This window comes from Monodelphis domestica, chromosome 1, assembly GCF_027887165.1.
Source record: "Monodelphis domestica isolate mMonDom1 chromosome 1, mMonDom1.pri, whole genome shotgun sequence".
Taxonomy (NCBI): domain Eukaryota; kingdom Metazoa; phylum Chordata; class Mammalia; order Didelphimorphia; family Didelphidae; genus Monodelphis; species Monodelphis domestica.
Window position 1 is genome coordinate 50,689,172 of NC_077227.1, and position 24,076 is coordinate 50,713,247.

General features: G+C 43.5%; 2 protein-coding genes across 3 annotated transcripts in view; one reads left to right on the top strand and one right to left on the bottom strand.

Moving 5' to 3' along the window:
- The window catches only part of LOC103095784 (uncharacterized), a 20,610-nt gene extending 14,754 nt beyond the window's left edge, over window positions 1-5,856 (top strand). For both annotated transcript variants that reach the window (XM_007478182.2, XM_007478183.2), the window contains exons 7-13: window positions 1,184-1,320; window positions 1,430-1,554; window positions 2,412-2,470; window positions 3,095-3,255; window positions 4,090-4,199; window positions 4,731-4,907; window positions 5,459-5,856. In XM_007478182.2, the coding sequence (XP_007478244.2) occupies window positions 1,184-1,320; window positions 1,430-1,554; window positions 2,412-2,470; window positions 3,095-3,255; window positions 4,090-4,199; window positions 4,731-4,907; window positions 5,459-5,515 (826 nt within the window). In that variant the 3' untranslated portion in view covers window positions 5,516-5,856. The remainder of the gene's footprint in view (window positions 1-1,183; window positions 1,321-1,429; window positions 1,555-2,411; window positions 2,471-3,094; window positions 3,256-4,089; window positions 4,200-4,730; window positions 4,908-5,458) is intronic.
- Window positions 5,857-6,212: 356 nt separating this feature from the next.
- LOC103094335 (taste receptor cell protein 1) lies at window positions 6,213-23,868 on the bottom strand. The gene is made up of 11 exons (XM_056799079.1): window positions 22,674-23,868; window positions 19,216-19,373; window positions 18,126-18,256; window positions 16,391-16,455; window positions 14,793-14,932; window positions 11,843-11,967; window positions 11,692-11,750; window positions 11,209-11,348; window positions 9,777-9,892; window positions 9,311-9,400; window positions 6,213-8,127 (listed from the first exon to the last, which is right to left on the bottom strand). Exons 1-11 carry the CDS (start codon window positions 22,844-22,846, stop codon window positions 8,101-8,103), a joined length of 1,224 nt encoding a protein of 407 aa, XP_056655057.1. The 5' UTR covers window positions 22,847-23,868; the 3' UTR covers window positions 6,213-8,100.
- Between the last annotated feature and the right edge of the window lie 208 nt (window positions 23,869-24,076).

Consider the following 24,076-nt stretch of genomic DNA (forward strand, 5'->3'; position numbering starts at 1 on the left):
CCAAGGTCCAAGGATCAAAGTCAGAGCTTCACCAACACCCCTGCAAAACTTGCCTGGGGAAGAAAGTTTGGAACTCTCTGGGCTTGAGGAAGGGGAAAGCCTGCCTGCCCCCCTAAACTTTCCATGCCCAGTTTGGGTTGGACCTCAGGCAAAGTTCTCATCTCCAGAAGCCCCTGTTAAACTGCCTAGATCCTCACTAGGGAAGGAAAAAGTCCTGAGAAGGCGTTAGGAAACTAACATGAGTTAGTTTCCAGTTATCCTAGCCTCACCTTGGAAGGTCCAGAGGCTGAGGATGGAGAAGAGACCACAGGATGGCCACTGAGGGAGAATGAGGTCAGAGCAGACTAACATTGAAGTTCATAAGATGTTCCCCCTTAGACCAATATCTGTTCTTCAGAAAGAGAGCTGGCTTTGCCCAGGTTTCCTTCAAATGCAAGGATTATCACACCAACCCTCTACCTTACCTGTGATTTTTTTGTTATTGTTGTTAAACTCTTACCTTCTCACTTAGAATTGATGCTAAATATCAGTTCCAAAGCAGAAGAGTGAGGTTAAATGACTTGCCCAGGGTCACACAGCTAGAAAGTTTCTGAGACCAGGACCTCCCATCTCCAGGCCTTGGCTCACTGAGTCACCTAGCTGTCTCCCATGCCATCCTGACACTTCATTTGAAGAATTTGAACTTCAAGGGCTAAAGAAAACCTTCGATGATCATTATTATGTCACTGTCTTCCATTTACTGAAAACTAGCCTTGTTCAGTTTTGCTTTAAAGATAGAGGTTCTGGGGGCAGCTGGGTAGCTCAGTGGATTGAGAGTCAGGCCCAAAGATGGGAGGTCTTGGGTTCAAATCTGAGTTCAGACACTTCCCAGCTGTGTGACCCTGGGCAAGTCACTTGACCCCCATTGCCTAGCCCTTACCACTCTTCTGCCTTGGAAACAATACACAGTATTGACTCTAAGACGGAAGGTAAGGGTTTTAAAAAAAAAAGATAGAGGTTCTAATTTCTCTAGATAGCCAAAGACACCTTATATGTTTGGGCTTTTTGTTCCTTTTTAACCAAGACAGCCTTGTAGGGGAGTCCCTAGCAAAACTCTTTCCAGGGGTTTAGTAGGACAAGGATTTGCACCCCTTTCTCCTTTCCCCTTTCCCACTAGTGACCTTTGTCTCTCCTCTTCCCTCAGGGAGACTCAAGGTAAACTCTTGGTTGGAAGTGAGGTCTACATCCACAACCAAGCCTGGGCAGATGTCCGCCATGTCTTACAAGCCTTGACTGGTTTGGCCAACCAGTCAGTGGATCTGAGTTCACTCACCGTGGCAGGTAGGTATCTTCTTCTTTCCACCATCCATCCATCTCCACCTGGTCCTCTAGATCCAGGTACTCCCCTGCAAAGGCTACTAATTGGGTGTCTTTGTTCTCTCCCCTCCAGGGTCCCACCTGGATCTGCAGCTCTTACCCATTTCCTTCCATGTCACCAACAGGAAGTTGAAGAAATCTGTGTGGGAGCCCTTGTGCCCAGAGCATCAGACTCTCTTCAGAGAACTGTCCATGGTGGTGTGTGAGGATTGCCTGGGTTTAGAAGTGGAAGGGGAAGGGGGTGGCGGTGCATGAGGAAGGACTCTAAACTCCCATGGCCCTTGTTCCATCCCAAGAACTTGAGCTTTCCTTTCCCCTGAGGGGTCTGAAAGGTCAGTCTCTCTTCATTCAGCTCCCTACCGGCTAAATCTGGGGAGATTTCTACTGTCCAACTTCACTATAGCTTGTGTTATCCCCACATTCCGTACAGGCGTTCGGTGTAGGACTCTGAAACACCAGAGCCTCCTGAAATGCTTTGGTGAGGTGCTTAGAGGTTGGGAAAGGCCAGACCCAAATCTCAAGATTCTTCTTCTTTTTCAACCTTTATTTTCTATCTTAGAATCGACACTAAGTATTGGCTCCAAGACAGAAGAGCAGTAAGGGCTATGCAATTGGGGTGAAGTGACCTACCCAGGGTTGAACAACCAGAAAGCATCTGAGGTCAAATTTGAACCCAGGACCTCCCATCTCCAGACCTAGTTCTCTCAATCCATTGAACCACCTAGCAGCCTCCTTGAACTTAAGATTCTTTGTAGGAGCCAATCTAGAAATTTCTACCCCCAAACGGACCAGGTAGCACCCCAGAGGCTTAGGTGCCTGTTTGTTGGAAGGTATCGTTCAGATTTGCACCCCTTCCTTGAAGCAGACCCATCTCTCCCTGAGAACTACCCCATTCCTTGTAGCCTGGGGAAAGAGATGGCTTCCCCCTCTCCTTTGTAGCCATCATCGGCATCCTGGGAGACTTCAGGGGCTTTTGCCAGCTCGCCCCTGGGCAGGGGAAGTGGGCTTTCTCCAACCCACTTGGTTTTCCTTCATATTCCTTTGCCTTCCCACAGGTGAAACGTGCTCTCAGTAGACACAGGAGCCTCCTGCAAGTGATAATGCAGGACTGCTTGTGAGTACCCTGAAAAGGGAGCAGCTATGACTGCCAGTTAGGAGTGTGGGAGACACACACAGACACACAGATGGACGGACACGGACAGACACACAGTGTTACAAAGGCTTCTTGCATGCCTGAAGTCTGACTTGGCTGCTAAGGATGCAGCCGGACGGGGAAGACGTGGTCGCCACCCTTGGAGAATTCCAGTCTGTTTAGGAAGTCAAGATGGATAACTAAATGTCCCAAAGTGAAACACAATCTAGAGCTCTCTGTAACCACTATAGGAAAGGGGGTGAGGGAAGGAGGAAGGAAGACTCAGAAAATGTAGACTCAAACTTGGACTGGAGGGGTTGGCGAGATTTAAATAGGTTTTAAAAATCCATCTTAGAATCAATAGTATGTATTAGTTCCAAGGTAGAAGAGCAGTAAGGGCTTGGCAATGGGGGTTAAGTGACTTGCCCAGGGTCACACAGCTAGGAGGTATCTGAGATCAAATTTGAATCCAAGACCTCCCATCTCTAGACCTGACCCTCAATCCACTGAGCCACCCAGCTGCCTTAGATAGGTATTCTAAATGGAAAAGCAGTAAGGTGGGATGACGACTATTCTAAGCCAACCTCTCCTTCAATTCTTTCCTAGGAGTGATTACTTTAAGTGTAAGTGTGTGGGGGAGCTTTTGTTCGAGACCCCAAAGCCTACTCCCAAAAGCCTCTTGAAAACCCTGCTGGCATCAGTAGACTCGGGGGGCCATCTAGCTCTTTCGGCATTCCAAGTGGACCCCGGCTCCTTCTGCATTGCAGGTAACTTTCCTGTATGTGGTTGCAGGATGAAAAGAATTGAAGCTCCAGAATGGTCTGAGCCTTCCCCTCCTATCTTGGGTCGGTTGATGGAAGGTCCTTCCTGGATGGTTCTCAGCACCCAAGCTCCCCCTTTAGGCTGACTCTCTTCTTCCAGCTCCTCTAACCATTTCCTCTCTCTTCCTGCTTTTAGGCATCTCCTTCTACTTGGCTGGGCTGAGTTTTGCAGAGTCTTGGCTAAGACATCCTCCTTTTTTAGGAGTCAGAATTCATTACCCCTGACCCCACCGATGTCAGACTTTCACTCTAGTTCCTGTCCAGCTCTCCTCTTACCTGCTTCCTTTTCTAGCTCTCCCATTTCTGTTTCTTTAGCCCATTCTTCTTCTCTTTTTAAATTTTAAATCCTTATTTTCTGTCTTAGAATCAATACCAAATATTGGTTCCAAGGCAGAAGAGTGGTAAGGGCCAGGCAATGGGGGTGAAATGACTTGCCCAGGGTCACACAGCTAATAAGTACTGAGACCAGATGTGACTTCAGATCTTCCTGACTTGAAGCTCAGTGCTCTATCTGCTGTGTATCACCTAGCTTCCTCTATTGGCTGTATAGCCCTAGGAAAGTCACTTTACCTCTTGGCTTCAGTTTCCTCATCTGTAAATAGTATAGAAATAGCACCCACTTCATAGGGATTTGGGGAAGATCCAGTAAGACAGTGTATGTAAAGTGTTTTGTAAACCTTAAAGCCCTAAATAAATATGATCATCATCATCCCCTTTCCACAAGCAAGGGGCCAAAGAATGACTAGGTTACCACGTGGGGCATGGGTTTGTGTGTTCCAGGAGAAAACCTGGAGTTTCCCCCCAGATCCAAGAACATATCCAGCATTTTTGTGGTTATCACCATACTGTGCCTCCTGAGTTTCTTCACAATTTTCATCCTGATAATCCAGGTAAGGAACCAGCTGGAGGGGGGACATATGTGAGAGAAATCCCTATGACGTAGGGAGAGTCCCTTCTTCTTTTTGGCTGGGAGTCATCTCAGCCTATAAAATGAGAAAGCTCCAAGAGGAGGGATGGCCTTTCTTCAGGAGATAGAATGGCCCTCTTTTCAATGAAGCTCTTCAGGCTTCATTGGGGAGCCATACTATAGAATAGATTTTCCTTTGGGAATGTGTTGGACGAGATGGCCTCTAGAGTCCTTTCCAACTCTGATTCTGTGATTAGCCCAAAGGCCCCTTCCAATTGGCCTCTTGAGTCCTTTCTCAAGGAATGGTGCCCCCTTAAATGGCCATAGAACCCCAAACTGGTCAAACTTAGGGTAGGATTCTGCAGAAATGGGGTAGCAAATAGATTGATGGAACTGATAATAGAACTGGGAATTCTCAAGATTTCTAGACCAAAAATCTACCTCTCTGAACCATATTGCCTGTGCTTGGTCAGATCACTCTCAACCCATCTCTAGCCTCTCTCCCTTCCTGTAGAGTGTAAAGCTCAGGTGTGTAAGAGGTTGTTGGCATCGAGGCACATTTTCACTTCAAGCCTACCAGATGCCTAAGGATCTGTTGGAGTTGAGGAGCCCACTGGAACGCTCTGGTCAACAAGATGAGAAACCAACTATAGGAACTGGTAATCACGACTTTGAAGGCACATCAGAGGAGGTGAGTCACCCTGAGGTGACAACCAGATGGCAACTGCTTCCCATAAAGAGCTCCATTCACCTCAGATTCCTTGGGGAAACTGACTCTGGCAGCCATTGTGCATATGGAGGTGGATGGAGAAGGATATATGGAATGATGGGAAAAACTTTAGGAGTGAGACCTGGATTCTAGCCCAACTTTGCTACTTACTAGTTGTGATCTCTGGGCCTTCGCTTTCCCTATCTGTAAAAATAGAGCACTGGACTCAATAATCCCTAAGGTCTCCTATCTTCTGAAATGGAAAAGTAGAGAAGAAGGAATAAAATAGTTGTCCGTACCTTAGTAAGGCACCCTTTTTGGTCAATCTTATGGTTATTACAGAAATAAACATGCACTGGGTAAATTTCTGGGGCACCCAATAGGAAGAATCTTTTCTACCCTCACCTCCACACCTCCTCTCCCCACATTAGTCTTTTGTGTCTTTTTTCTTCCCCCTTGCATTGAAGATTCTGGTCTAGTCCCTCAATATTGTAACCTTCCTTTCTGATCTCATTTCCCTCCTGTCTCCCCAGGATTTTGGAAGCAGCAGCAGCAAAGAGACTATACATTTTCATACCAGAACCTCTTGAGTAATGAGCAGCCCAGTCCAGATCCCGATCTGCCTTGACGAAGGAGAGAAGGGTTGAGAGTCCTACTGTTATGGGCCAAGATCCAGTGTCTTATCCACCCTGCCAACACTGACTTCCCCCATCAGTCCCCCATCCCCTTGGAGCTAGGTATGGGCCTGATTTTTCCTTTGGCCATCTGCTGTCCCCATCATAAAATGGGGGTATGCTTTGCTTTGTGGTTTTTTATTGTTTTGTACTTGAGGATTTTTTTTTTCAGAAAGGAGATTATTGGGAATTATGTTGTTTGTCTAAATGTTTAAATTAAAAGCAATTTTTAAAACTGAGCAAATGTCTGAATTTCTTCTTTATCTTCTTTTCCCCCATCATTTGGCCCAAGATTTAGTGTCTTCATTTTTCATTGCTTCTTCTTTCTTCCAATGACTTGGGACTGCTCAGTCTTCCCCAGCCTCCTTTCCTGACTTTTGCCCCTCAGCTCATGGTCAATAACTAACTCCTAACAGGAATATTAAAGCTCCAGAGCTCTCATTGGGAAAAGTGGGGGGCCACTGGCCTTGTTACAACTATCATTGTCTTGCCAGGTGACCCTCTTGAGTTCCACTCATCCACTAAGTATGAGAAGAACACAGGCCTGGAAGTCAGACCTGATGAGGACCACAGGTAGTTCTTCTTTCCCTAGACCTCAATTTAGCATCATAGATTTGGAGCAAGGAAGGGACTTCAGAGGTCATCTAGAGGAACTCTCTCATTTTAACAAATAAGGAAACTGAGGATCAAGGATAAAATGACTCACCTAAGGCTTCACAAGTAGTAAGTGATAGTTGGGATTCAAGTGCAACTCCTTGATTCCAAATTGAGTATTCTTCTGATTATTTGACACCATATGAGTATTTCCTCCTTTGTGAAATAAAGGGGTTAAGCCAGATCTTTAAGTTCCTTTCATACCTCTCACTCATAACTGAACTTTCTCTCCAGACTTCTCCTTTTCATCCTTCTCCTTGACTGTCCCTTGCCAACCTTCTTGATTGGCGATTCCTGGCCCAGGTCCGCCATTTTAAGAAGGCCGACAGCCATGCTTTACCTCACTCATGGCTCCTCACCTGCCTCTTTGTGAGCCTCTTTCCAATCCCCAACTCCCCTAGATGTGCTGTCTTGCTCTATTAGAATGTAAGTCTCTGGAAAGCAAGGACAGGGTCATTTGCTTCCATTTGTATCCCTAGTCCTTAGCACAGTGGACACATGGTCAACCACTCAATAAATGCCTCCTATGTGTCCTTGAACACAGATAAGACTGGCCTTTCAATATGACGTGGTAAGAAACATCTCTCAAAAGGAAGTTAGCTTCAGTCCTATGAGCAGGTAATAATTTATCAGAGGATCTGAGACAAGTGAGCTCTGAGAGGGAGAAGAGAGTGGGGCAGGGTCTGGTGGGGAGAAGCTGGGGGCTGGACCCAGCTTCTGCAGGTTTCTCCCCTTTTTATGCCACCCTCTGCTTCCCAAGATTTGGGTCAGCAACCTGCCCTCTACATAGAATAACAGGAATCTGGGTATTGTGGAAGAAGGGGCCTGGGGAGTTAGACTTAGGAGTGAGTCCACATGCCTAAGCCTGGCATTGAAGACCCTTCCCAAGGTAACCTCAACCTCCCTTTCCACCCATTGCCATATCCAACATGTCTGCTCTCTCCATGTTGGTCACATCCATTTCCCCTTACCCAGAGGGTTCACTTCCCCATCTCTTCCTCTTAGGTTGCCTCTATGGGAAGAGTAGCTTCAAACCCTGGGCACCTGCTGATAAGCTTATAGTAGTGTCCTTTTCCCTCTAGTTTTCCAAGGTAGATGAGGGCTAACAAATAGAGAGGGGATTGGAGATAACTGAAGGCCACAGACTTCAAAGGGCAGAGGGATGGTAGTGATCAGAACAGAGCATAGCTGAATTGGGCCTGGAGAAGAGAGAAGGGCTCTGGTCCAGAGAGAAGCCCTGTGAGCTTGGAAAGGATCAACTACAGGCTACTTGGCCTCCTACATTAGAATAACATGAAGATGAGCCCCTGCTCCCCAAAAAAACTTCCATGGGACCTTATGCCCTCATTGCAATCTTTTCTCTGGGTTACAATTTCACCAGAAGGCCCTTGTGACAATAGAACCACCACCTGGGAAGGGGAAGACTTGGATTTTGGGGTATCTCGCCTTGGTTTATGATAAGAGTGCAGAGATCTGAATAGAGTGGAGGTTGGATGTGGAGGGAGAGGGATCAGTCCAAAAGCCTGGATGCTTCCAGGAAAGTGAGTATGGAATGGGCAATGGAAAAGTGGCATCATCAGACTTGGCCACTCATCACATCTCAGATCTCCTCACCTCAAGTTCAGGCAGGGTTTTATGGGTTTAGGACTAGAAAGGGCTGACTCTGGTCAGAGAAAGGGGCAAAATGAATGCTTCCCATCATTTTTCAGCCTTTAACTATCCCACCCCAATCCTTTTTCTGGTTTTGGGCAGTAACTGTGATCCAGAGGGACCCTGGATGGCTGGAAGGAGGCATGCGGGGATGGATGAGTCTTCCTTGGGCTCTGGTCTCTCCTCCTGGTGGTACATCAGTGTTTGAGGTCATAGGAGTGCATCTGTAAGGGTGGGAGGAAAAAACTCAGATAAGCTTAGAGTGGCCCTGGTAGAATTCTAGGGGGAGAGTCAGGGCTCCCAAGGTGATGTATTCCTGTTTCTATTCCTCCTTTGGGACATTGGCTATTGAGATGAACACCATGACTTGTTCTAGTGTCAAACTAATTAACTAAAGTCTCTTTAGTGGGGACATTACCTAAAGGTGATCTGGGGGGGGGAACCCCAAACCAAGCAAACCAGGGCTCTAGTTCTCTGTTCAGAGAATTGAGCTCTAATTTATTAGAAGCTGGCCTGTATAGGCAGCACTGCTGACTTTACACTCTCTATTATGCTACAAAAATAGTCTCACTCTGGAAGATCAAGGATCCCCCCAGTGGAAGTATCTCCCATCCCCTATGGCTTCTCCTTCTCATTGGCTGATTCTTCCTAGAACTTACATCTTAAGGAAGATGCTTTTCATGCCCTGTATCCTGAACTAGCAGTTAATAACTTTTCTTTTTCATCTAAACCTTTCCCTCCCATCTAGGAATCAATACCATGTATTAGGTCCAAGGCAGAAGATCAGTAAGAATTGGGCAATGAGGGTTACATGACTTGGAAGTGTGTGAGTGTTAATAAAATTTCAATATGAGTTGGTTTGTCAGCCCCTTTCAAAATAGTCAATAGGAAAAACCAGGTTCTCTGGATGGGAACCTTGCTTTATGACCTTTGGCAAGTCCTTTCACATCTACCTGTAAAAGAGGACTAATAACATAGAGATGCTATGAGGAAAGCACTTTATGAACCTTAAAGCACTAGAGAAATGATAATTAGCATTAATAGGGGAGCTCACAGAGTGGAGGTCTAGGTAAAAAGGCCCTAGGACAAGGTCTAACACCTAGGGGACCAAGACCTGGGAGAAGAGCCAGCAGTCAGTCAGTCCACATGTATTAAGGGCCTACTATGTGCCAGGCACTGTATCAAGTTGAGGGATACAAAGGCAAGGGACAGTTCCTGACCTTGTGGAGCTCAAATTCTAAGGGGAGGGAGACAACACACCATCCATCACACCATCCATTGGGCCAGGGTGGAGACCCTGAGCCAAACTTCAATGTCTGCATGATTCTGCTGTGGGCTTCCCCATCCTCCAAGCTCGTCCCAGCCCCAGGCCCCCAGCAGAAAGGAGGATGGGAATTGTCAGCCTACCGTATACTCAGAAGCAGTGACCTGGCGGCCATAGCGGGGTTTCCAGATACACAGACCAGCTATCTGGCTACAGACATTCGTCTTAAGTGCCTGGAATGAGAAGAAGCCACCCTCACTGGCCTGGAGCAGGTCTTCTCAATAACCTCCAGCCCCACTGTCCAGAGGAAGGGACCTGAGAAGCCAGCAAGTCCAACCATCTCATTTTATAGATGAGGTAGCCAAGGCTCAGAGGGGTTTGTTTGACTGTCCAAAGTCATACGCTAGTAAGTGGGTGAGGCGGAATTTAAATCCAGGTCTCCAGAGGCTCTTCTTCTCTACCAGGATACCATCTCTCCTCTAGCAACTAAAAAGCTTGGGTCATGGTCGTGGATTCAGACAACCAGACCAACCCCTTAGTTCAGCCTAGGGTGGTAATGGGCACGGCCAACTCCAGGGTCCCACCATCCTGGGAGGGAGGACCACTCACCAGGACAAGGACCAGGGGAACAACCAGGAGGAGCAGGAGGCCCAGGACAATCATGGCCACAGCATAACTGGGGAAGGGGGCTTTAGGCAGCACGGGGGGCTTCGAACTTGGCAAGTCTAGAACAGAAAGAGAAGAAGCAAAGCTAGGGAGGGTTCCTCCACTACCTAGTACAGGGCCCTACACATATTAAGCTCCTAACAAAAATGTGTTGATGGACTGGTACAAAGAGCAAATGGACCATCCTCTAACCTTCTGGCTGGGAAGACATATGCAAAGATAAGGCACAAGACCTCGTCATCGTAAGAATTCTGGGCTACGTAAAGTATTCAAGCAGTAAGAGTTGTCAGAAGAAGGAGACATCTCTGAAGGTTGGGCCATCTAATTTGACTAGAATGTAGAGTACAGAATATTGAACAGAAATGAGTCCAGGATGGTAGACTGAAGCCAGATTGGGAAAGGCATTAAATGGCAAATTGAAGAGTTTGTACTTTATCTTAGAGATGACAGGGAGCCACCAGAAGTTTTTAAGGAGGTGAGTGACCCGATCAATATACATTTTAGGAATATTAATTTAGCAGATGGGTAGAGGGTGGATTGGAGAGGGAAATAATAAGAGAACAGTCAGGAAGCTATCAAACCAGAGGTCATTGCAATCTGTTCCAAACCTTATCCTTCCCTCAAGGCCCATTCCGCTCAAATCTTAGGTCCTTCAGCATACAGAATGGACATTAGATAGATATTGAGGAACATCTCAGATGGAGGTTCATGAGCTATTCTATTAGAAACTCCCATCCTTCAGGGTTACCTCCAGTTTTCTTTCTTTTCTTTTTTTTCATTCATATTATATATTTGTTATTAAAAAATTAATTTAGTCAATTTAGAACATTATTCCTTGGTTACAAGAATAATATTATTTCCCTACCTCCTCTCCCCCCCACCCTTCCCATAGTTGATGCTCAATTTCATTGGGTATTACATGTGTCCTTGGTCGGAACCTATTTCCATGTTGGTGTTTGCACTAGGATGATTGTTTAGAGTCTACATCCCCAGCCATATCCCCCTCGACCCATGTAATCGAGCAGTTGTTTTTCTTCGGTGTTTCTACTCCCAGTTTTTCCTCTGAATATTTACCTCCAGTTTTCTGAAGGAAAAAGTAGTCACCAACGAGGAGGAGAGAAGTAGCTCTGGAAGGAATGTTATAAAGGAATTGCTACTTAGATCAAGGTTGAACTGGATGGTGTGCCATTTTTAAGACCATGCTGTCTTATGCTTCCAGTAGACAGAGTACCAGTCAGATAGATGGAAGAGACAACATAATGAATCTGATATTTGAATAGAGAAGACCCAGAAAGAGCAGAGCAAAGGGAGTAGGAAACAGACTGAGGGAAGAAGTTGAGGAAGAGGGAGCTGGGCCAAGTGAGGGAGCACTGACCAAGGCTAGCCAGCTCCACAGAGAGACCTTCAGCATCCTTAAGGAATCCCAGCCCCTGAGACACCCACTCTTGGACGTCAGTCTCTGAAGGTGCGGTACTGAAGTAGGTGGGCCTCACTCTAGCTGTCATTGGGCTGGGTCTGTGAAAAGAAGGAGCATCCAAAATGGTGGAGAGTGTGGTTATACAGAGGGAAAAGCAGTTTCAATTATCAGGCCAGCTCAGCTCAGACTGTCTGAACCCTCCAGTTTAGGGAATACCCTGTCACCCAGACGTCAATCTGTCCATCCCCCTGATTCCATGTGTGTCTCTGTGCCTAGAGGAGGGAGATTCAAAGACTTGTACCCAAACGTTCAGGATTGGAAGTAGCTGAGGGAGACTTCCCTATAGTTGCCTTCCCCTTCCAGATGAAGTCATTAGACTCCTGGGTCTCCCTGGTGCTTGTCTTGGGTAAGAAAGGGAAAGGGGAAGGTTCAGACACTCACAGGAATTCTTCCACGATGACTTCTGCAAAATTCTGGGTGGGTTTGAGGATGGTGGTAAGCTAGGATACAGGAGGAGGGAGTATGGGTCATTGCCTTCATCTGACCTCTCTCTTCCCCCCCCCCCTTCTATTTCTTTGCAACATAGACTCACCCCACGGGTCAGCCTCCCCCGTAGCTCCCGAGACTCCCTGCTCGCCTTGTCCTTCAATGCTTCAGTAAATGGCCAGTTGGGAATCCGAAGCCACAAGTTGTAAATGGTCAGCTCTGCCTTCTCCTCTGAACAATGAAGGTGGTATGGAAAGTCAACCCTGGGAAGGGATGGGAAGGATTTCTTGTCCCATCCACATACTTCTTTTAGGTAAACAAGGTATATGCCTGTGAGATCCAGCTCTCTAGGCACAGTGGATAGAGCACTGGACTTCAGTGCTGGGTTCAGATTCCACTTCAATCACTTTCTAGCTATGTGATCATAGACAAATCACTTAACTTTTAGAAGGCTCAGTTTCCTCATTTGTAAAATGGGGGTGATAATATGTTTATCACCTTCCTTATAGAATAGTTGTGAAGAAAGTGTTCTGTAACCCTTTAAGTGCTATAAAAATGAGAATTATTCATATGGAGGGGTGGGGGCAGCTAGGTGGCTCAGTGGACTGAGAACCAGGCCTAGAGACAAGAGGTCCTGGGCTCAAATCTGCCCGGAGATACTTCCCAGCTGTGTGACCCTGGGCAAGTCACTTAACTCCCATTGCCTAGCCCTTACTGCTCTTCTACCTTGGAACTAATACACATGACTCTAAAACTCTAAGTGTTTTTAAAAAGTATTGGGGGTAGTGGGGTGGTCAGAATATTCCTGATCAATTAATCTACTTCTTCCAGGCCAGTTGATATAATCACAAAAAACAGTGGACAGGCAGCAGAAGTGTCAATTTGTTAAATGAAGTACAAAACATGGCTAATATGGAAATATGTTTTCAATGCCTGCATGTGTGTAATTGTCACCTTCAGAAAACTGGCTCGCCTGCTTTGAACACATTCTTGGCAGGAAAGCTTTGTGAGGTCTGATCTCTGGACACATGGAAGGCATCCTCCTTTGGGGGAAAAACTCAGCTCCTGAAAAAGAGATCACTCTACTTTTTTTCTCTTGTGCCTTTACCAGAGGGTGTGGGAGTTGGGGGAAGGAAGGAAATTTTTTTTCTCTTCCCCTCTGTATAACTGAAAATCTGTTACCCTAAAAAAGAACTACATTTCCTGGGAACTCACTGACTTCCTGTCATTACGGACTTCCTGTAGGCAGAGGATATTAGTGAGTGGGCGGTCCTCTTGGGCTCTTTTCTTGGGCTTGTAGCCAGCATGGTGGCAGTGATAAGCTAAGCAAGGGGATTTTAAATGGGCTAATCAGCCATGAGCATGTGGTCTTTATTTTGTATACTCTTTTATTCCTTTATTTCTAATCATTAATAAATTATTATTAAATCATTAATAAATTATTATTAAATCATTAATAAATCTCATAAAATATTTTATCGAGATTTAATTTTAACTTTTACACCTTACTACTGGCTGACTGCTCAAGGGGAAATCACAAATGGGAGCTCATGAGCTATAGCTTTAGGAGTGTGATGACACAGAGTGACTTTGATTGTGGGAGGAAATCATTCCTTTGGGGAACCAAAACTATATTGTTGGGGAGAGAAGAGGTCCTAGAGGCAGGCGTTATAATGATCTCCTTGGAGGGAGCAGCAGGGCCTGAGTCCCTGGAGGCTTGATCCTTGGGACCAAGACATCTAGCCCAGCAAAGCATATCCTGCCTTGGCTCTTCTCATCTAAGGATTGTAATGGAATTTAGCTTGGGACAAGACAGTGCTGGTATGTTTGGGGCCCATCATATTTTCTGGAACAATGAGTTCTTTTTTTTCTCATTTTTATATTCTTACTTTCTGTCTTAGTAACAACTCTAAGACAGAAGGGCAAACTGGGTTAAGTGACTTGCACAGGGTCATGCAACTAGGAAGTGTCTAAAGCCATATTTAAATTCATGTCCTCCCAACTCTAGGCCTAGCTCTCTATCCACTGTGTGCCACCTTCTGCCCCTGGAACAATGAGTTCTAAGTGTGTAATTAGAATCTATTATCCTAAAAACTATGATTCCCAGCACCCCACTTTCCTTCTCATATAACTTACTGATGTAGGGAGGATATAAATTTTGTGTAGCCCTGCCTCCCACTCTCTTCTTCCTGTCATCACAGCAGCTGCCAGTGCTTTTTTTTTAAACAGGCAGGAGAACTTAGTCTTATTGGTCTTATTTTGTTAGATAATTACCTTTTTATTCCTTTACTTCTAGTGATTAATAATATTAATAAATATTATTTATTTATTAATAATAATATAATCGCATTTAATTTATTTATAACATCATAATATTTATAATACTATAATAATATTATCAATAACCTTAATACTATTATAATATTAATAAACTTGTGAATAAAAAATAAATATAATAAATAATAATAAACTTAGAATTTATATTTATATATTGTATTTCTATATTTGTATATTTAATATCTTTTATATATGTATATGTTATAAAATATAATAAATAACTAAATGATGAATAATAAAAATAATGAAATTTAAAAAATAATAAATAAATAATAATAAACTTGTAAAATATAACACTTGGAGTATTGGACATTAATTTAAATCCTACATAAGTCTGGCTTCTCCCTAGTAGCAGTGTTAGAATGGGGCCTGTGGAAAAGATAATGTTATGCAAATATAAAGGAATATTTTATTTTACTAATTCCCCAAATATCAATTTAGACATATACCATATGTATATGAAGAGCCTCTCCCTCAAAGAAGTTCAACTCAACTGACAAGTATTCCATGCTCTCCTCTGAGGTCGGGCAAAGGTTATCATGCCCATTCGATAGAAGAGAAAAACGGAGTATCGGAAAGTATAAGTGACTGACCTGAGTGAGGAAGAGACCTCCATTTTTTTCAACTTCTAGACCCGTAGGCCATGTCACAACAGTGCCATGAGTGAGGGCATCCCGTCTCATGCAGAAAAGTAACTGGCAGATCAAGGGTTGACTCACCATTGACTGAGATGCTAGATTTCTGGATGTGTGTATCTGTCACCTCCCGGGCAAGACGGTCAGCCAGACCTCGAAGATCAGCAGGAATGGGGACGTTGAACTTGTATACAATGGTGACACCCACCCACTGGTCATCATTGCTGGGAGAGAAGAAGGAAAACATTCAAGCACTGGACCAGTGTTGAACAGCATTACAGGAAATTCTTCCTTCTATCCAACCTACATCTGCCTCTTAGCAACTCCCATTCCTTCCTTGCTCCAAGTTCCACCCTCCGGGACCAAACAAAATACCTTTCTGCCTCGTCTCCCCTTCAAATACTTAAAGAGAATTCTCACATTATCCTGAGTCTTCTCTTCCCTAAGCTACACATCCTTAATCCTTATCTGATACATCTCTCATGTAGACCTGGAACAAATGTGTGTGCCCACATGAGAATGGGTTGAAGGACTCGGGGAGGTTTTGAAGGAAAGGGAAGTATTAGAAGAAACATTCGGGCCATCATGGAAGAGAACTTAAGACTTGTTCTGCTTAGCCCCACAGGGCAGAACAAAGCATAATGAGTGAAAGCGACAAAGCTGGGAATTTAGGCTTCATGGGAGGGAAAACTTCCTAATAACTTGAGGTCTCCAAAAATGAAATTAATTGCCTTGGGAGGGAGTGGGTCCTCCCCACTCGGGATATTAATTTGAAGGCTAGATGACTATTTGTCAAGTATGTTGGTGAAGGAGATTGTCTTCTGGGTCTGGGCTCATCTCGGTGGCTCCTGAGGTTCTTTCCAACCCCCAAATTCTGCAATTCTGGGACAGTTCACTACAGAGACCATGACAACTAAGTTGAAAGAGTCAAAAAGTCCTATCATCATCCATTCCCCTGGTTCCAGGTAGGTCTCTGCCTAAAGCACTCTTAGACAAAAGTAAATTTCTCCAATCACTAATCCAACATAAAACACATTCTCTCTCTCTCTCTCTCTCTCTCTCTCTCTCTCTCTCTCTCTCTCTCTCTCTCTCTCTCTCTTCTCTCTCTCTCTCTCTCTCTCTCTCTCTCTCTCTCTCTCTCTCTTTCTTTCTTTCTCTCTCTGTCTCTCTCTCTGTCTCTCTCTGTCTCTCTGTCTCTCTCTGTCTCTCTGTCTCTGTCTCTGTCTCTGTCTCTGTCTCTCTCTCTCTCTCTCTGTCTGTCTCTCTGTCTCTCTCTCTCTCTCTTTCTCCCCACTCCCCTAAGGCAACACATAGTGATCTTGGTGAATTGAGTTGTTGGAATTGTTGGATTGCTGACATTATAATAGAAATCCTGGTAGCAATTAGAAAGAGGAAACAGAGAGGTAATATGAATCAAGGGAAAGCATACTGAGCTCAGCATTAGAAAGCTCTGAGTTCAAATCCTGACTTTCACACACACACACACACACACACACACACACACACTATGTAAACAGCAAATAATTTCATCTCTCAGTTCTCCTTTCTGAAAAGTGGGGAAAATAATACTTGTAGCATTTCCCTCACAGGATTGTTGAGAGGAATGGTCTTTTTAGTCTTGAAAAGCACTGAGTAAATGGGAGGAATTCTCAGCTCTAAAGGCAGTGGGGGGCTGTACCTACCTGAAGAGGAGCAGAGGCCGCTGCTGGGGATGCATCCCATAGAATCCCAACACCACTGGTGTCACCTACAGAGAATCACAAGAAGAAACATGGATGGGTCCAATCTAATGAATAATCCTTCTCCATTTAGTCAACCAGTCAATCAACATTTATGATGTCAGACACTGGGCTAATATCTGGGGACACAGAAAGAGATAAAAAAAAAAAGAAATGGTCCCTGCCCTCAAGGAGCTTATGCTCTAAAGCACCCCTCCCTAGATCTCTATTTCTACCCAAGGGCTCAGTTCAACAAACATTTGTTGCTACCTCCTATGAGAAGTTAAATTCAATTCATACACTTACTAGCTGTGTGACCCTGGGCAAATCACTCAACATCTGTCTGCCTCAGTTTCAACATCTATAAAATGGAGAGAATAATAGCACCTACCTCCCAGGGTTGTGGTGAGGATCAAATGAGATAATTTTTGTAAAATGCTTTGCAAACCTTACAGCACTATGCTTATAGCACATGCTAGCTAGCTGGTGTGATGATGACAATGATGATGATGATGATGTTAGGGATTGACTGAAAATACATGTATAACCCAGTGGAATTGCTTGTCAGCTCTGGAAGGGGGAGGGTAAAGGGGTGGGAGAGAATACAAATCATGTAACCATGGAAAGAAACTTAAAATTTTTTTTTAAACTGATGATGATATATTTGCCTTTGAATTGGTTCCCATTCAACAAGATTACATCTAGCACTGGATTAGGGGTCAGCAGACCTGGGTTTTCTAGTTGAGTATTATAGTCAAAAGATGTTCAAGTCAGAAAGTATTTCAGAGATCACCTGATCCATCCTTCTCAACGTACAAGTGAAGAAAAGGGAAGTGACTAATGTAAGGTCACACAGCTAAGAAGTAGTAGAACCAAGAGTTGAACTCCAGTTCACTGACTCCAAATCTCATGTTCTTTCCCTATACCATGTGGCTCAATATCTCCAACTGCCCTGATAACCTCACAGGTGTACAATGAGGAGCAAATGGAATAATGACATTTCCCTCCTCAGAACTCTCCTAGCACTTGGTGTTTCATGGCTTGTATTGACACCCAGTAGGCCCTTCATAAATGTTTACTGAATTAATGGGTTGATGGATGAATGGATGGATAGATGGCTGGTTGGCTGGCTGGCATACTTGCCTTGTTTTCCAGCTAAATTGTGTGCTTCTTAGAGGCAAGCACAGGGTCATTCTCATCTCTGTCCCTCTGCCTCTTCCTTGCAATACCTTTCAAAAGGATTCTCAACATGGTAAGGGTTCAATACATATGCGTTGAACCAAGCTGACGATTTTAAAAAATACTTTGAATGGTTGTAAAGTGCTGGACAAATGTGAGGAGTGATTATCATTTTTGTCGCCCGAGTATGAGACCCTTGGATTCTGGGAAGGCCAGAGAAGTCTTAGGCTGCTGAGAGCCAGTTGAATAAAGATAGATGCAGAAGTTGGGTAGGGGGCAATGAGGCAGAGCAACTATAACATAAGAAACAAAGAGTTATTCCCATCCATCATCTCCTCAGGAGGATTGTGGTCTATGTCTACTTCCCTAGGACAGGGGCTTCTACATATCTTCCTTTCTCTGCATTTTCCCCTCACCACCCCCTACCATATCTAGCCCAGGGCTCTGACTCCACTGATCGAGCAGCATGGTAAGTTTGCTTTTGGGGGCTATCCAGGGGCATGAAAAAAAACCAACTTACCGGTCCCATAGTCTGTCCTTCCAGGGTAATATAGGTGGCAGACCCAGGTCTTAGGAGAGAAGACACAAAGGGCTCCATGGTGGTGAGGGAGACATGGACAGTTAATGGGGCCAGGGTGGTCAGTGTGGAAGCTACAGAAATAGGTTGAAAGGGGGAGAGAGAGACACACAGAATATGAATTCCAAGGCTCCTTACCTTCCACAGCCAGTACCCCGAGACAATCAGGGCCACCAGGAGGGTGAATAGAAGCTGCTTTTGTTTCAGCCTTGTGTAGATCCATATTAATTGGTCCTGTGTTTCTTGCTCCTCATATCTTCTCTTCCAGAAATCCTTCCCAGATGAATCCAGACCACTACCTAATCTGCCAATACTATCTATTGACCCCCTTTAGAATCGTGCAATGACATATTATGTAAATCCCAATTTTTCTTTGTCTTGTTCCAGTTATACTGCTTGGCCGATGGTCCCCGATGCTAGGTATTTCTCATCCTGTGGTCTCCCCCATGCCTCAGCACTGGGAACCATTGGGAAACTGCCCTCATGGACCCTATGACCATTTGTTATTTCCTAGTCTTTACTGGGATAGTATGGAATAACTTCAATCCAAAATTGGGCATCATCTTACCCATTCAGGAGGGTCTAGGAAGGCTGACAGGGGTCAAGATCAGTCTACAAACTCCTAGAAAGGACAGGAAAGAGGGACCCAAACTTATTTCCCCAATCCTAGAGGAACCCTTTGGAGCTGGAAGGAAATCATTTGAGTACCAATTCCAAACTGTCCAGTTTTCCCCAGTTGGAGTCAACATATAGGACTCATTCTCCAAATTAGGGAAGCAATTTGAATCCGGATTTTTTAAAGTCCTTGGAAAATTGTTCCCTAATGAGTCAAGTGAAAAGATCTGAGAGGATATTAGACCTGGAATGATTCATTGAAGACAGCATCTGGGAAAATGACCAAGGTTTCCCTCAACATGTCCCATTAGAACATGGGAGTTGGAAGGAACATAAAACTGACAGGAATGAGGGAGAGTCTTTGTTGGTGCTCTTCCAAGAATGAGTGTGCCTCTATCCCTGAAGTCTTGTGACTTACCTTCAGATTGGATGCTGTTTTCAGCTAAAGAGAGGTTACCCAGCATCATCCCCACTCCCTTCACTTCCCGATACAAGACCCAGACAATATCCATGGGAGAAGGGGCTCGAGTCTTGTTTCTGAATACGATGGTTGTGTTCACCACCACTGAACCCAGCCTGAGGACCAGAATTCAATGTATTAGAATTACTTGGATGAAAGCAGAGCTAGCAAGTTTATTAAACCTACAGATACTACAAAGCTAAGAGGTAAAATTAACATAATGAATACAAGAATCAAAATTATCTATACAGGCCAGAATATTGGATTTTAAACAGTGAGACAGAGGCAGCCAGGTGGGTCAGTGGATTGATAGCCTGACTTGGATACAGGAGGTCCAGGGTTTAAATCTGGCCTTAGACACTTTCTAGCTATATGACCCTGGGCAAGTCACTTGGTCCCCTATAGCCTAGCTTTTACTGCTCTTCTGCCTAGAAACCAATATATAGAATTAATTCTGAGAAGGAAGATAAGAGTTTATTTGTTTTTTAAAGAAAACAATGAGATGACATTGAATAAGAATTTTCTATTTGTTTATTAACAACTATTTTTCTTTCCCTTCTATCTTCCCCTACAATGGAAGAAAATACCCTTTAACAAACATGCATAGCCAAGCAAAAACAAAAAAACAAATATGTTAATATCCAAAAATGTGTCTCATTGTACATATTTAGAAAATCAGGATAAATGTAAAGTCTCACCTTGATTTTCAGAAAATCAGCTGTGTAGGTAAAAGATGGGGGCAATATGGCCTAAATGCAACTCAGTAAAAAGATATGAGTTTCTTAGTGGACCACAAGCTTAATATGAGCCAATGGAGTTATGGACTTATTAAAACAAGTTGGGATCCCAACTTGGCAACCTGGTGACCCCATATTGGAAGGTGAGTTCTGCTATCCTCTCCTCTGATCAGACTGTATCTGCTCCATCCTAGGCACCACATTTTAAAGACATTAATAAGTTGGAGCATATTCATAAAACTATAATCAAGGTGATGAGGAGTCTAGAAACTATGTCATACAAAGTAAGTGAGAAAACCTGGACTATTTAGGATGATGAAGAGAATCAAAAGTATGTGTAGGAATTATGGCTGTTTTCAATGAAAGACTGAATTTATTCTATGTGGCTCCAGAAATACAATTAATGACTGGAAATTAGAGGGAGACATATTTCAGATCAATGTAAAAAAGAAATTTCTAATAATGAGAACTTTTCAACAGTGGGACATATTGCTATGTATGGTAGTGAATTTCCCATCACTGGAAGTGATTAAGCAGAAGCTGGATGAGCTCCAGAGTCAGATGCTATAGAAGTAGGTGATATATTAGAATTAGACTAGGTGACTTCAGAGGTCCCCTCCATTCTGAAATTTTGTGGTTTTGTGATTCTAGGATCATGACCCATATTTTTTATCTATGTGTCTTCTCCAACAGAAGCTGAATCATGGGATGCTTCAGAAGAGACCGTGTTGTGTTATTACCTCATGGCTATCAAGTTTATTCCTGCCTTGGGTGCTTTCCACAGACCTTCCAGAACATCTTCTCTTCTTGGGTTTCCCTGACTAAACCTACCCAGCTCAAATCTAACTTCCTCCAGGAGGCTCTCTTCCCTGATCACTCCAGTCCACATTGATGTCTCTCCCTCCTCTCACCTCTTCCAGCCTCCAGAGTATGAGCCACAGGCCAGCACCTAACTTCATTAGTCTCTCACTGTTTTGTGTATATGTCTTGTACCCTAATAAGATTGGTTGGCCCCAAAGTGTAGATGTTGGGCCTTCTTTTTCTCCTATCTTTTCTTGAGTCTTGATCAGACACATGGTCAGGACAGAAAGAGATGGGAATCAATAAAGACTTCTTGACATGAAGCATGGGTAGTATTGGTGCTGTCCCAGGTGCTGAGCTGAAGAAATGCCATAGACCCAATCCCAGATTTCTGGAGATTATAAATCTGGTTTAAATGGCTACATTCTTTTCTCAGTTCCTTCTTAACTCTTACTGCAAGAGGTCCTAAACTTTTAGAGCAAAGAATCCTGAGAACACATACTCACACACATGCACGCACACAAGGATGCACACATTTAGAATCATAGACTTCTATAGGATTAGAACTAGACAAGCTCTCAGAGATCTAGTCTGGAAGATCCATGGATAGATTTCAGAGAGTCTGTGAACTTAGGAAAATTTCATCTTTATTTCAAAATAATTGGTTTCCTTTGTAATTCTATAATTTAATTTTGTGTATTTAAGAACATTATTCTAGGAAGGGGTCCATAAGTTTCACAAGATTGCCAAAGAGGTCCATTACACATACACATGCACATATGTACAAAAGTTAAGAACCTCAGTCTAGACCAACCCCGTCATTTTACAGAGGAGAAAAATGGCACTCAAAGGAGGGAAATGACTTGCCCAAGATCACACAGTCTCTGGCAGAACCAAGACTTCAAACCCAGTTCTCTTGACTCTCTGTCCAGGGTTTCATTTCACCTCACCAAGCTGATTCTGCTAGGTACAGCAGGGGAAAGGGTACAGAGAAAAGGAAGGAGATAGAGGACAGAGACAGAGATAGAGGAACAGTTCTAGACTTGGAGAGATTTTGTAAAATAATTCCCCCTGCTCTTTGGCTTAGGACAAAGCTAGTCCCTACCCCAAAGTCACACCTAATGACAACTACATAGAGAAGGAAGAGAGTTAAGCACCCAGGGGCTCAAATACCCCCTCATCCATGAATCCTTCTTTAATATCCTCAGGTGGAAATGATCTCTTCCTCTTCTGACTTCACAATACCTTTTATTGCTTTAAGGCACTGATCATTCTTACTTATAATACAGCATGTTCCAAAAGTGGAGTGAGGTTTTAAGCTTAGTACTAAGACGTTTAGAACTCCCTGTCTTCTAAGTTAGAATGGTCAGTGCATAAAATGAGAAATGAAAGGTACTATGAAGTCAGAAGATGAGAAAACTTAAAACTGCACTGACTTTTGGAACACCTTGCATAGTTGTGTTTATCCCTGCCTTATTTTTTATACTAAATTAAACCACTTGAGGGTCAGAATCTCAATTTAACAACCTTTGTATATTTCCCAGTGGATATAATTACCTCTCTATATATAATGTGAATGAATGAATGAAAAAGTATTTACTGATCACTTACCATGTACCCTATACTGTGCTAAGGACTGAGGATAGAAATACAAAAACTTGTCCTCAAGGAGCTTACATTCTAATGGAAGAAACAACGCATCTGGAAATGATGGCCATAGAAGTGTCTTGGTCTGTGAGAGCATAGGATGGTGAATAAAGTCAGGGGGGAATCAATTTATAGTAGCACTTAATCAGGTTGTTTTTTAAAAAAAAATGAATGTTCTGAAAGTAAAGGAAAAAGAGAAAGGAGAAATGTTAGAGAGTAACCATTGCTTACCGAAAGCCATTGACCTCCACTCGATCAAAGCTGGAGAAAGCTCTTTGATAGATGGGAGTCAGCTGGAGGGGATAAACAAAAACAACCTGATCTGATCTCCCTCCTACCAGATAGGGACCCCCACAAGCACTTGCTATGCCTCCTGAATGAATGAAAATAACAATCACCTGCATTTATGTGGTGTTATGCATCCAATGATCTAATTTTATCCTCACAACTGCAGAATGTCATATGTGCATTATTATCCCCAATGTACAGATGAAAAAACTGAGGCTCAGTGAGCTGAAGTGGCTTGCCTATGGTCCCACAGTGAGTTTGTTATAGAGTTGGCAGTCAATCCAGGCATCCTGACTCTAAGTCTTACCTTTAGTCAATGACCTCATCATGCTCCCACAAAATCTGGGTTAAAAAATCTACTTATACCACACATACACACATTCCAATCCCAAGCTCCTTTAAAGCATCCTGACTCACAGGGTATATATATTTGTTACTGTTTGTTTTTGTCTAGACTTGTGACTTCATAAATGTAGGCAACTCCTGGAAAGGAACCACCCTTTTATCAATGTAGACAAGCAACTCCTTGGCACCTCAAAGTGTTAAGAGATTTCCTTGGGGAAACCGTAAAGGGAAGTGACTCGCCCATGGCCACACATTGTATAAGAGATAGAAATGGAACCCAGGTCAAGGGCTCCAAGGACTACTTTCTACTCATTCTATTACACTCCCTATCTCTATCATATCATGTGTGGGTTTGCTTCTTTATTAATGGTCACTAGCCTTCTCAATCAGTGTGGATGAGCTCACTTTCTTTTGTTAATGCAAAATGTGTTAGAACTTTTTTTTAAAAAAAGCTTTGAGTTTATTGAGAAATAAAGATGCATATGTCTGGAAAGATATATGTCTCTGTCTCAACATCCCTCTCACGGTGTAGTCTAGCTAGCTAGCATTGCACTAGAATCAAGGCCTTTGTCAGACACATTTGGTTAGGCACAGACACAGGCACAAACCAAGCATTTAGCCTTCTGATGCCCCAGAAGATTCTCTTAACTCTTGAATTACAGAATTGCTGATATTCAAAGGGAGTTTCTATACTCCATCCTTGGGAAAATCCCTAAGACTGTACATTTTAGGTGGATTGAAAACTAGATCTATGTTGTTGGAGAGAATTAATTTCCTTGACAAGTTATCTATATATGTGTATACATACATATTCATGTAGATAGATAGATAGATAGATAGATAGATAGATAGATAGATAGATAGACAGACAGACAGACAGACAGACAGATAGATAGATAGATAGATAGATAGATAGATAGATGGATAGATAGATAGATGGATAGGTGAATGAATAGATAGATGGATGGATAGATAGATAGATAGAAGGATGGATGATAGAT